General features: G+C 42.7%; 1 protein-coding gene across 3 annotated transcripts in view; it reads right to left on the reverse strand.

Moving 5' to 3' along the window:
- BEND7 (BEN domain containing 7) overlaps positions 1–13,344 on the reverse strand; it is a 64,112-nt gene that overhangs the window by 18,073 nt on the left and 32,695 nt on the right. For 2 of the 3 annotated variants that reach the window (XM_081331246.1, XM_081331244.1), the window contains exons 4-6: positions 8,637–8,759; positions 6,678–6,946; positions 171–396 (exon numbers count right to left, since the gene is read on the reverse strand). In XM_081331246.1, the coding sequence (XP_081187372.1) occupies positions 171–396; positions 6,678–6,946; positions 8,637–8,759 (618 nt within the window). The remainder of the gene's footprint in view (positions 1–170; positions 397–6,677; positions 6,947–8,636; positions 8,760–13,344) is intronic. The other variant, XM_081331245.1, reaches the window with a different exon arrangement.

A 13,344-nucleotide genomic window follows, 5' to 3' on the forward strand; every position in this document is an offset into this window, starting at 1 on the left:
ACAGACTAGGAATGGAATAGGAATGGAATGGAACAGAAGAGGAATGGAATTTATTGGCCAAGTGTGATTGGATAGACAAGGAATTTGCCTTCGGTGCATAAGTTCTCAGTGTACAACAAGTGATAAATCATGATCATTATAATAAAATACAATCATCAGGAAAAAAATACCTTTTATTGCACCCACAATATTTTGGTCTAGTCCTTTCCGGTTGTCGTTGAGCCCTCTTTTCCTTTTGCCATTCGGCAGAGAGCTGGCCAACGTCTTGTCGTCAAAAAACGCACACACCAGTTTTCGAAAGAGGAGACTTCCTGAGCGAGTGTAATTTGCTAATATAGAGTCCAGTTGTGATTTAGGCATGAAAACATCAAATCCTTCAGCAAGCTGTACTTCTGGCTATCAGAAAAAAGGAAAAGGAACAACAAGGTATGATTAGCAGCAACAACATTCTGCAGGCTAAATAAATTGGGGCAAATACAGGTACACAGGCGTTGTACTGTGTTAAACACAGACACAACAACGGTATTAAACTGGCGCCAGAACCGTTTTGATTCCTTCACTTAAAAATGTTGACCACCCATTGAAAATGTAAGTGGGAAATAATACCTTCTCTATCAGGTCTACGCACATCATCATCAGTAATAAATGTTAATAATCGGGAGGAAAATTCCAGGCAGATGGTTATCTGTATGCTTATATATTTTATAGATAGTCCTTGACTTACAACAGATTGCTTAGCGACGGTTCGAAGTTATAAGAGCACTGGGAAAAAGTGACTTATGACCGTTTTTCACATTTATAGCCACTGCAGCGTCCCCCTGGTCATGTGATCAAAATTGAGACGATTGGCAACCGACTCATATTTATGACGGTTGCAGGATCCCGGGGTCACGCGATCCCCTTTTTGCGACCTTCGGACAAGGAAAGTCAATGGGGACTTAATTCACTTAACAACCATGTTACTAACTTAAAAAGTGCAGTGATTTGCTTAACAAGAGTGGCTAGAAAGGTCATAAAATGGGGCAAAACTCACTTAACAACTGTCTCGCTTAGCAACAGAAATTTGAGGGTCAACTGTGGTCGTAAGTTGAGGACTACTTGCACCAGGACTAGTTGACCTTAAGTTACTGAAAACCCTGCCTAGGGTTTGTGATGGCTGGAGACACCATACATTTTCCAGTTGACAGCACAGTTAATCCTGTAAAATCAGGGGTCTTCAAACTTGGCCCTTTTATGATTTCCTCAACTCCCAGAATTCCTGGCTGAGGAATTCTGGGAGTTGAAGTCCACAAGTCATAATAGGGCCAAGTTTGAAGACCCCTGCAGTAAACAAACATTAGGCGACTTTGGAAAGGCACAACTTCCCAGAAAAAGCACCATTTGCCCATGAGACACAACCACACACACTCAACTGGAGAGACACTCGCACCAAGCCCTGAATTGTAAACTGTCCCTTTCTCTGTCTATTAATATTCAGCCAATTAACTATCCGAGGCAAACGGCGATTGTAAATTTTGCAGATTTGATCTGAGATTAAGCAAGTCACTTCTGATTCCTCTCCAGGAGACCAAAACCAGGATAAAAACAGCAGCGTAATTAGCGAATTCCAAGGCGATGTCAGAATGCAGAATAAAATTTGACAACCTTCTATAATGAGCACACATTATCTTCTATAATGAGTGCGCCCGTTTCTAACAAGCAGACTATTACATAACCCCAGCAATAATCCTGAAAAAAAGCAGGACTATAAATCTGTCAAAAATCTTATTTTTAGAAAAAAGATTGAAATAGGTTTCTTCACCAAAGTTCCGCACAGTGAAGATTAAGCTTTAATTAGAGATCTAAGGAAAACTATCTGTAATTTTGTTTGTGTATGTCTCCTAAACGAATCAGTTTGTATTTCGGTCACATAAAATAAAATGCTGATTTATTCCAGATTCCTTTAGTGGTGAGTTATCTTTCAATTGCAAGCAATCAGTATCCAATTGAGTTTCTCATGGCCATCTCCCAAGTATACAGTTAAACAGAGTTTGATAACACAAAATAATCAAGGCAGTTGTGCACATAATTAACCCTAATAAGATATTTGCTCAACTCTGTTGGGCTAAAATGAGTAAACGGCAAATTAGAATTAACCCTAAGCATTTATAAAATATTGTTATCGGTTAAAATATATTTTCTTTGCCAATTCGACAGATTATTCCCCCTTCACTGAAACGAACAGAGAATATAATTAAGAAGAATTCTTAATTGGTTCCTGGACTCAGATTACCATAAGACTAAATTCATGAGATCAAACCCAAACAAACATCATAGCATTTCTGAAATCTAAATTGAGAAAAAGCAATTTATGGTCCAAACTATATTTTTAACACCGCGCTTTAGAAAGACATGATTAAGACTTATTTTAAAAAAAAATCCAAAAAAGTCACAAGAGCAAGGTCTCAGTCTAGAAAAACCAAGGTTTTCGATCAGACTTCAATTTTCCTTGCATTGATGTGCTTTAAAAAAAATGCAGCCTGGGTGTTCAAAGTTTTAATAAAACTGAAGACCAAAATTAAAACAAAATTCAGACTTAAGTCATAAAACCAGGGCTTTTTTTCTCATAGAACGCTCAGAATGGAGTTCCGGCACCTTTTTTTGGATGGAACCTTGTAGGGTAGGCAAAGCGGCTTGCATGACATGTGTGAGTTCTGGCACCTTTTTCTTTTACAAAAAAAGCACTGCGTAAAACTAAAGGAGAACTTCTCAGTCCTCTCCTTCCAGACATTTTAATTTTAATTACAGCACCAGCAGCACAATATATATATATATATATGCATCCAGCCCTTTACTATGAAGCGCGACATAGATCTTAGAGGCACAAGATCCTAATCTAATTCCCAGCATAGCCCTGCCTCGGTGTAACTGAATTATCAGACTGCGCCTTTTGGTATTATTAGTTTACACTTCTGGAAAGGCACTGTATCTCTGCACAATTCCTTTCTTTTATGCTCGCTGATACCGAATTTAATTATGTTCCGCGATCTGGGCGTACTTAGGAAATTGGAAACCGTCTTCTCAAAATTAAAAAGGTACATTGAAGAAAGGAACGCTCAGCTTCGTCCCCGGTGAACTTTGCCAACCTCGTCTTCAACACGGCTGACAAGCTGTGATTTATTTATTTTTTTGAAAAGATTTTATTGGTTTTTATAGGGTTGGGAAGGGAAGTGGAAGGATGGGAATTAGGGTTAGGGTACAGGGAATGTTTGGGGTGAGGGTTGGGGTCTTCTCCAATAACATTCAATATTTGGCAAACAGCATATCGTCTGGGTAAATCTGTATCTGGTGGACATGTCCTAAAGCTAAAAGGTTCTGGCTTAAGATACACTTATGGTTGGAGAAGATGATTAAAAAAACAAATCGAATTTAAACCAGAATTGTTGTTGTTAGGAATGATAGGTCCCAACTATGATAAGGAGAGCAGATATTTAATATTACATGTACTAACAGCAGCGAGAATTATGTATGCCCAATAGTGGAAAAATGAAAACGTACCGACTGAAGAAGTACTAATTAAGAAAATGTTAGATTGTGCAGAAATGGATAGATTAACTTTTAAGAGATTAAAGAGAAAGAGCATTCAGTTTACTATAGAACTTGGAATAAATTTTATCAATGGCTAGATAAACAAATTAGAGAGGAAGGAATGTGATATGTAATTTTGACTTTATTTTGATAAGAAAAATATGATGGATTGAAAACTTAACATTGTTTATGATAATTTACTATATTTATTATTGTTATCAGTCATTAGTTTTATTATTCTTATTTATATATATATTTACCCAGACAATATGCTGTTTGCCAAATATAGAGAAGTTGTTATTTCACCTTCCCAGACAATTGTTCGACAAACATCCGATTCAAAAGGGGGAAAAAAAAAATCAAATGCCGCTTTCTAAAATTGCAGCTCTCCATTTTGGCATTTGCACATCCCACTTGCAAACGACAAGTCCTCAACTTACAAACAGCTCGTGTAGTGACCGTTTGAAGTGACCACAGCACTGGAAAAAGTAACTTAAGACTGTTTTTCACACTGACGACCATTGCAGCATCCCCAGGGTCACGTGATCAAAATTCAGACGCCTGGCAACTGACTCGTACTTATGACCGTTGCGGTCGTGTGATCCTCTTTTTTTGCGACCTTCTGACGAGCAAAGCCAGTGGGAAAGCCAGGTTCCTTCAGCGACCGTGTGACTAACTTAACCACTGTGGCAGGAAAGGTCGTAAAGTGGGGGCAAAGCTCACTTAAGAAATGTCTCACTTAGGAACGGAAATGTTGGGCTCAATTCTGGCCGTAAGCCGAGGACTAGCCGTGTTTGCGCAGGTGGTTGGGGTGTACTGCATGTTTTCTTGGGTGATTATGAGGCAGCCAAAATGGGGGAGCTTGACCCAAGGGTGACGCGTAAGCCACCCGGCCCCAAGCTGTGATCTGCACTAAGTCACTGCGTGAGTCATTGTTCTTCTACTACACAACAGACAAACTCAGCTGCTCCACCTGCTCCGAAGAACCTCCTCCTCTTCTCTTCGCTACTCAAGACCGTTCTGCGTTAAAGCCATGAGGGGGCTTTTTACGGCCCCCTTCCCGTTAATTAACGAGGGATAATTACCAACTTGCAAGGGAGAACTTTACACCCATTAAGCTTGTCTAGGTTGGGCATAAAACTGAACGAATGATGCCCGTTCTGGCAGAAGGAAACAGATGTGTTTTACACAGACGAATGAACACGGAGGTGGCAGCGAAAACAGTCAGCGCGTAAAACATCCTTTTCCAGAAAATGGGTTGGCTTCCTATTGCTGCGGAAAATATTCTTCTCACCCGGGTTGCACGAAACTGAAAAGCTGTTTCTTTCCAACCTGTCGGAATGCATTCAAGGGAGCCATTCTGGAAGGCTCACCGTTCACACCCGAAATGAAGGCGGGCTCAGGTGGTGATGGCAAACTGATAAGACGCTTTTTCCGATTCTTGTTAACTGCAGCCCAAAATAAATTGACACACAACCGGTTTCCCACCGTATGCAGAAGAAAACCGCCGTGTTTTGTACCGTTTTCGTCGATTATGTGCCATTATGTGCCCTTTTGGATTCCTAGCGGCCATCTCTGAAAATATATTCTGCTAACCAACAGCCTTTTTAGAAATGGAAGAGAAAGACTGGTGGCTCTCTCCTTGAACAGCTTCGTGAAGCTAGAAACCAGGAGGCTGTGAGTTCTAGTTCTGCCTTAGGCATGAGAGCGGATTGGGTAACTTTGGGCCAATTACCAGGAGGCTGTGAGTTCTAGTTCCGCTTTAAGCATGAGAGCTGATTTGGTAACTTTGGGTGAATCACCAGGAGACTGTGAGTTCTAGTTCTGCCTTAGGCATGAGAGCAGATTGGGTAACTTTGGGCCAATCACCAGAAGGCTGTGAGTTCTAGTTCTGTCTTAGGCATGAGAGCGGATTGGGGAACTTTGGGCCAATCACCAGGAGGCTGTGAGTTCTAGTTCTGCCTTAAGCATGAGAGCTGATTAGGGAACTTTGGGCCAATCACTAGGAGGCTGTGAGTTCTAGTTCTGCCTTAAGCATGAGAGCTGATTGGGTAACTTTGGGCCAATTACTAGGAGACTGTAAGTTCTAGTTCTAGTTTAGGCATGAGAACTGATTGGGTAACTTTGGGCCAATCACCAGGAGATAGCGAATTCTAGTTCTTCCTTCTGTGGGGAAAACAAGAAGGAAGTAATATTAGCTGTGCTCACTTCCTTGAATTATTTTTGAAAATAATAAAGGCGGGATTTAAACAAATCTAAATCTAGTATCTCAGTAACTTTAGTGCTAAGACTTAGCACCAAAAGATTTCCAAGGTTTCATTTGCAAGGCAACACTAAGCCACAAAGTAGTGCAAACTGAAGAAAATAATTGTGACCTATTTCTATGCTGATTTCTTTCTCAGAAAGATTTAAACTGGAACCGAGCATCCATATGGATTTGGCACAGTATGCCATTTCTGCTTGTGTCTGCACAGTAAACTCTTCTGGGAAAAATAATAGATATATTCAAGACATACAGAGCATACATTTGATCAGCTTTGATGTTCTGTCTGATGGATTAACAAAATGTCCCCCAGGAAAGTAATATTCTTCTAAGAACGGCTAGAAAAATCTAGGACACGGGAGCCAGAAGTGAAGATTATTATTATTATTATTATTAAATCACTAATGGAGGGTTTTCAATAGAAAGAGTCCTCGATTTACGACCACAGTGGAGCCTAAAATTTCTGTTGCTAAGTGAGACAATTAAGTGAATTTGCCCCTTTTTATGATCTTTCTTGCCACAGCTGTTAAGTGAATCACTGCAGTTTATAAGTTACTGTAGCAACACGGTTGTTAAGCGAATCTGGCTTCCCCCATTGATTTTGCTTGTCAGAAGGTCGCGAAAGGGGATCGACCTGACTCGGGGACTCTGCAACCGTCATAAATACAAGCCAGTTGCCAAGTGGCTGAATTTTGATCACATGACCCATGGGGGGGGGGTTTGCCACTACAGTCGTTAAGTGTGAAAACTGACTTTTTTCCCCCAGCGCCGTAACTTTGAAAGGTCACCAAACGAAACCGCCGTAAGCCGAGGACTAACTGCAATCGAAGCCATCTCACCCACTTACATCCGAAGACGAAGATTCGAGCACGATGCCGAATCCTGAAACCTGGGGCTCCGTTTTCAAGGGGGATTCGGCGACGGCGGGCACACTCGGCCTGTCAGAATTTGGGGATGACTTCCTGTCGTTCTCGACGGCCGCGGCCTTCTGTTTCACCGAAAGGCTTTCAAGAGTCTTTGGGGACGTTTTTTTCTTTTTGTTCCTCTTTCTTGAGATGGTGGATTTCTGCAAGGTAGCCGGAGGAACTGGAGGCTGTTGTCGGTTGTGGGCAGCTGCTTGAGGAGAAAAGATATAGCTGAGAGTGAGGTTTAGACGTTAAGTGAAATTCGTTTAGGAAAGGCCAAAGACGTTGCTTCCCATCTCTGCTCGTTTGGCCCTGAAAACTCACAAAAGCCCCACGGATTGACGGAAGGAAACAAGGATGGGGATACACGGAGTAACCGCTGAAAGGATCTCCATGAGGAAAGATGTTGGAACAGACATAGAAAGGGGTGTTTTTCAACCTTGCCGGCTTTTAAGCTGGGTGGACTTCAACTCCCAGAATTCCCCAGCCAGCTTGGCTGGCTGGGGAATTCTGGGAGTTGAAGTCTACCCAGCTTAAAAGTCCGCAAGGTTGAGCAAAGTGATCTACGGGAATCAACAGGGTTTTGGTGGAAGCAAAACTGTGGAAAAAAACACAGGTGGTCCTCAACTTACACCAGTTCGTTTAGTGACCATTCAGAGTTACAACGGCACTGGAAAAAGTGACTTACGATGGTTTTTCACACGACCGGGGCAGCATCCTCAGGATCACCTGATCAAAATTTGGATGCTTGGCAACTGATCCATACTTATGACGGTTGCAGTGTCCCGGGATCACGTGATCCCCTTTTCTGACCTCCCGACAAGCAAAGTCAATGGCGGAAGCCGGACTCACTTTACAACCAGGTGACTAATTTAATAACTGCAGTGATTCAGTTAACAACTGCGGCAAGGAAGGTCGCAAAATGGGGGCAAAATTCACTTAGCAGCTGTTTCACTTAGCAACAAAATATTGAGGCTGAGTTGTGATCGTAAGATGAGGACTACCCGTATCTCCACCTGCAGGCAAGTGGACCTCAACTTGTTTAGTGACCATTTGAAATTACAGTGGCACTAAAAAAGTGACTTAGGACTAGTCCTCACACTTATGACTATTACAGCATCCCCATAGTCATGTGATCAAAGGGGGGGTTGGCATGTTTTTATGATGGTTGCCGTGTCCCAGGGTCACGTGATTGCCATTTGTGACCTTCCCAGCCACCTTTTGACAAGCACAGTCAATGGGGGGGGAAAGCCAGATTCGCTTAATGTCCATATGGTTCAGTTAACAACTGCAGTGATTCGCTTAGCAACTGTGACAAAGAAGGTCACACAATTCACTTAATAACCGCCTTACTTAGCAATGGAAATTCTGGGCCCAAGAATTTATGGTCGTAAGTTGAGGACTGCTAGCAGATCCCTTCAAGAAAACGCCGTTGGGTGAAGTGTTCCATACGATAAACAGACTTGCACAATAATAATAATAAAAAAATACCCTACATTTCTTTCGCAAGCATTTTCTTTGAGGTCCCAAAGGTGCATTTTTTTATAAAAAGGGCAACTGGACTTTCTTGATTTTTTCCCTTGAAGAGGTTTCGCTTCTCGTCCCAGAATCTTCTTCAGTTCTTCAGTTCAGTTTCAGATCAATTCAGAACTGAAGAAGCGTCTGGGATGAGAAGCGAAACCTCTTCAAGGAAGAACAAAGTCCAGATGCCTTTTGAAAAAAAAAGCACGTTTGGGACAACCATGATCTCGATAGCTGAGAACCTCCACCGACCTTTTCTTTGAGACCAACTCCGTAAAATGAGAGGGACGGTCTAAGAATATCCCACTTTTGTGTATGTGTGTGTGTGTGTGTGTGTGTGTGTGTGTGTGTGTGTTGGTGTGAAAGATGGATTGTCCTACCAGCTTGGATCTGCATGATCTTCCTCATGGTCTTCAGCTCCTGAAGAATGGCCTGCAGCGCTGGTTGACAATTGCAAGTGCAACAATTTGATCCAGAGGAGGCGTTCGTTGCAGGGATTTCGCCTGAAAAAAACATGAAAGAGATCCACACCATTAGCCAGAGCAACCTCTTCCCCACAGGCTGCTGAAAGCTGTTGCTACTTGCAGCCAGGAAGCCAAAACCTAAAATTAAATCTGCCAGCGTGAGTTTGTGACAGTCGTGTGTTTACTGCCTTCCTCTTCACAAAGAATTGTGTAAAACTGTAGGGCACAGAGGAGACGACACAATGGTAAATCTCACCGAATCGCACACACACACACAGACAGCAGGCAGGCTTTTTGTTAAGCTGAGTCAACAGGGAGCCCAACAGAAATCATGGTCATGCCTCTTTTACACAAGCAGCTTGTCTGGCTTTTGAAGAATGAGAATACTACATAATACAGGTAGTCCTCGACTTACAACAGTTCATTTAGTGGCTGTTCGAAGTGATGACAGCACTGCAAAAAGCGACTTATGACTCTTTTTTTTTCCACAGGGATTGTTGCAAGCATCCCCGTGGTCACGAGTTCAAAATTCAGAAGCTGGGCAACTGACTCATACTTATGACCACTGCAGTGTCCTGGGGTCGTGTGATCCCTTTTTGTGACCTTCTGACGAGCAAAGTCAATGTGGAAGCCAGATTCACTTAACACCTGCAATGTTTCACTTAACACTGTAGCAGAAAAGATCGTAAAATGGGGCAAAATTCATTGAACAATGTCTCACTTAGCAACAGAAATTTTGGGCTCAGTTGTGGTCATAAGTTGAGGACTACTAGTTTGTTTTTTTTTAAGGGAAGAACTATAGGCTGTCGCTGGTCCTCTCTTGCTTCGCTCAGCAAGGGAGCATTTTGCATCTCATTGCCCTGCTCTGCTCTCACTCTCTCTGCGTTATCAGTGGAAGATGGGCCTCCGTTCTCCACACCACCATCCTGCCTCTTTCCTGATTAGCTCCCTTCAGCAAAGGAGGCTCTGCCACCCAGCTGGCCTCACCCAGTGCCTGGGCCAGGGGTAGGCAACCTTGGCTCTTTTATGACTTGTGGACTTCAACTCCCAGAATTCCTGAGCCAGCATGGCTCAGTTTGGAAACCTCTCCCTTTTCCCTCAGTGTGGCTGGCTCAGGAATTCTGGAAGTTGAAGTCCACGAGTCATAAAGCGGCCTAGGCCTAGTCCAGGGGTAGGCAACCTTGGCTCTTTTGTGACTCGTGGACTTCAACTCCCAGAATTCCTGAGCCAGCATGGCTCAGCTTGGAAACCTCTCCCTTTCCCCTCAGTGTGGCTGGCTCAGGAATTCTGGGAGTTGACGTCCACAAGTCATAAAAGAGCCAAGGTTGCCTACGCATGGCCTGGGCCCTGACCCATCAGTGGGAGGAAAAGAAGATGGTGAAAGTCAGCTGGGCGGGGGGGGGGGCAGGAGGAGGCAGAATGCAAGATGGCCAAAAGGTCAGAAATGGGGGGGGTCTGATAGGCAGGTGGGGGAATTGAAGCAGAGGGCAATTCACGCAGCGGAGACGTACGAGCCGTGGCGGTGTAGTTGTCACAAGTACAGCATTGCAGGCTGACTCTTGCCCACCACCAGGAGTTTGATCATGACCGGTTCAAAGTTGGCTTGGCCTTCCATACTTCTGATGTCGATCAAAGGAGGACCCAGATATTTGGGGGCAAGATGCTGACTCTGTAAACCGCTTAGAGAGGGCTGTAAAGCACTGTGAAACGGTATATAAGTCTAAGTGCTATTGCTATATCTATCTATCTATCTATCTATCTATCTATCTATCTATCTATCTATCTATCTATCTATCTATCTATCTATGCCGTGTTGGTGCAATGGTTACAATGCAGCATTGCAGGAAAACTCTGCCGACTGCCAGCAGTTTGATCCTGACCAGCTCAAGGTTGACTCAGCCTTCCATCCTTCTGAGGTTGGTAAAATGAGGACCCAGATTGTTGGGGGCAACATGCTGACTGTAAACCGGTTAGAGAGGGCTGTAAAGCACTGTGAAGCGGTATATAAGTCTAAGGACGATTGCTGTTGCTATGAAGTCTCACCGAACGACCACGGTTCTTGCTTAACCACAATTGGGACGGCTGTCGCTAAGCAGTGCAATTACGCCATGTTTTACTTAACAACCCCTTCGCTTAGCAATTGAAATTCAGCTCTCCATTAGGATCGTAGCCCAAGAACTACCCATGTTGACTCTCTTTCCTTCTTGCTTCTTAATATTCTGATGAGGATCGTGGCAACGTTAGCCCAAAGCCAACGCTGAAATAAATTCTTTTTCATTTTTTCTGCGACAAATATAATGCATTCCTAATGAGGGTGTTCAGATCTAGACGCCGTCAAAGAAAAAAAAAAACCCCGAAACGCTCATTTTCCCAGTGGGGCATGGAAGAATTACATTATAATTCCCATTAGCACTGGTAGAAATTACTCATGTAAATCTACTTTATGTACAATAAATAGAAAAAAATTAGAGAAAGAAACTGCTAATATTTTAAATCAAAAGCAGGGCTCTGCTAACATCATACATATTTATGAACTTTTTTTTAAAAAAAAATCTTTGTTCGGGAGAAGATTAGGGCAGGATAAACTGGCATCCAGTTTATCGTTTATGATCACGAAAGTAATATGTTTTTTTTTAAGACACCCATACATGTAATTAAATATTTCATTCAAGAAGCAACCATAGTTAGGTCTCATCATAAAGGAAAACCAATACAAACCTGGGCTCCATCCTCCCCCTATGACCTGCCAGGATGGGGATAGTAAAAATTCAAAGGGGCAGCTGCAACTTTGCAAAGTCAGGAGAACGTTTTAATGTTCAGCGAGGGACCAGTTGTATCATCTGAGCTGTCAGCTCCAGCTTTTCAATGTACCACGATGAGGTTCATACAACCCCCTTGAGCATCCCATAATATTCCACATTCAAAGTTACAACAGCACTGGGGGAAAAAGCGATTTGCCAGGCGCCCTTGGGCTGTGGGGTACAGGAACTGCCTCACTGCATGCTTGAACACACCAAAGAAGCAACAAAGATGACAGCAAAATTGGACACTGTTCCTACTTTGAATTTGAATTTGAATTTTATTAAATTTATATATTTGCCCATGCAAATCAGATTAAAAAACAAAACCAAACCTGACACCTATCCCTGGGGATACCCAACTCATAATTTCAGAACCCATGGCTTAATGACTAAATCAGGGGTGCCCAACCCTGGCAACTTTTAAGACCTGTGGACTTACATCACTTTTCCAGATCTGCATCTGTAATTTGTAGTACAGTGGTACCTTCATACTCAACTGCTTTGAAACTCATCTAATTTGGTACTCCAAGCATTTTTAAGTGAAAATTTTGTCCCGCTACTCAGCGTTTGTTTGGTACTCAACCCACAAGCTAGAACTTGTCGCTGTCGGCTGCCTTGCGACTTACTATATATTATTCCTTATGGGAATGATTTGTTTGGTACTCGTGCCTCCTGGAACCAATTAACGTTGAGTACCGAGGTACCGCTGTCATTCTTAGAACAAGCCTGGATACACTGGCTGGGGAATTCTGGGAGTTAAAGTCCTTAAGTCTTAAAGTTGCCAAGGTTGAACATCCCTGGACTAAATCATCACTTAATTCAAGAACATCTTGGTTGGATGAGACTTCATCTACCTCACCATCCAGGCTTGTCCTACGAATGACAGTGGTAAGTTGGTACTCAACGTTAATTGGTTCCAGGAGGCGCGATGAGTACCAAACAAAGCATTCCCATGAGGAATAATATATAGTAAGTCACAAGGCAGCCAACAGCGACAGGTTTTAGCTTATGCGTCGAGTATCAAACAAATGATGAGTAGCGGGAGAAAATTTTCACTTAAAAATGTGCTGAGTACCAAATTAGATGAGTTTCAAAGCAGTTGAGTACCAAGGTACCACTGTACTACAAATTACAACACAGATGAAGATCTGGAAAAGCTTTTGACAATGATGTAAATGGTCCTCATAAAAGACTGGGAATTGCACCAAGGGGAAAGGAAAATAGTACAATTGATCAAGAAACATTTTGGAAATAATTATCTGAGTTAATATTCTGGCACCTTTTTGGGAAAAAAACAATCAACACGGTGGAATGGAATCTTTGGATCTGGATAATCAATATGCAGGGAAGGGAAATTTAATACAGGTAGTCCTTGACTTACAACAGTTCATTTAGTGACCGTTCAGAGTTACAACAGCGCTGAAAAAAAGTGACGACCATTTTTCATACCTACAACTCTTGCAGCATCCTCCATGGTCATGTGATCAAAATTCAGACGCTTGGCAACCGGTTCATACTTATGACGGCCGCAGCGTCCCAGGGTCACCTGATCCCCTTTTGGCAACCTTCTGAACCACTGCGGTTGATAAGTTAGCAACACGGTCATTAAGTGAATCTGACTTCCCCCTTGACAAGCAAAGTCAATAGGGAAGTCAGGTTCACTTAACAATGGTAGCAAGAGAGATGGTCAAATGGGGTGAACATCACTCAGCAAATGTCTCGCTTAACAATGGAGGTTTTGGCCTCCATTGTGACCGTAAGTCAAGGACCACCTGTAATGTAAGGAAAAGCTTAGGAGTTTTCGTATTACCAACTTCGGACAA

Source organism: Vipera berus (genome assembly GCF_964194415.1).
Source record: "Vipera berus genome assembly, chromosome: 6".
Lineage (NCBI taxonomy): Eukaryota > Metazoa > Chordata > Lepidosauria > Squamata > Viperidae > Vipera > Vipera berus.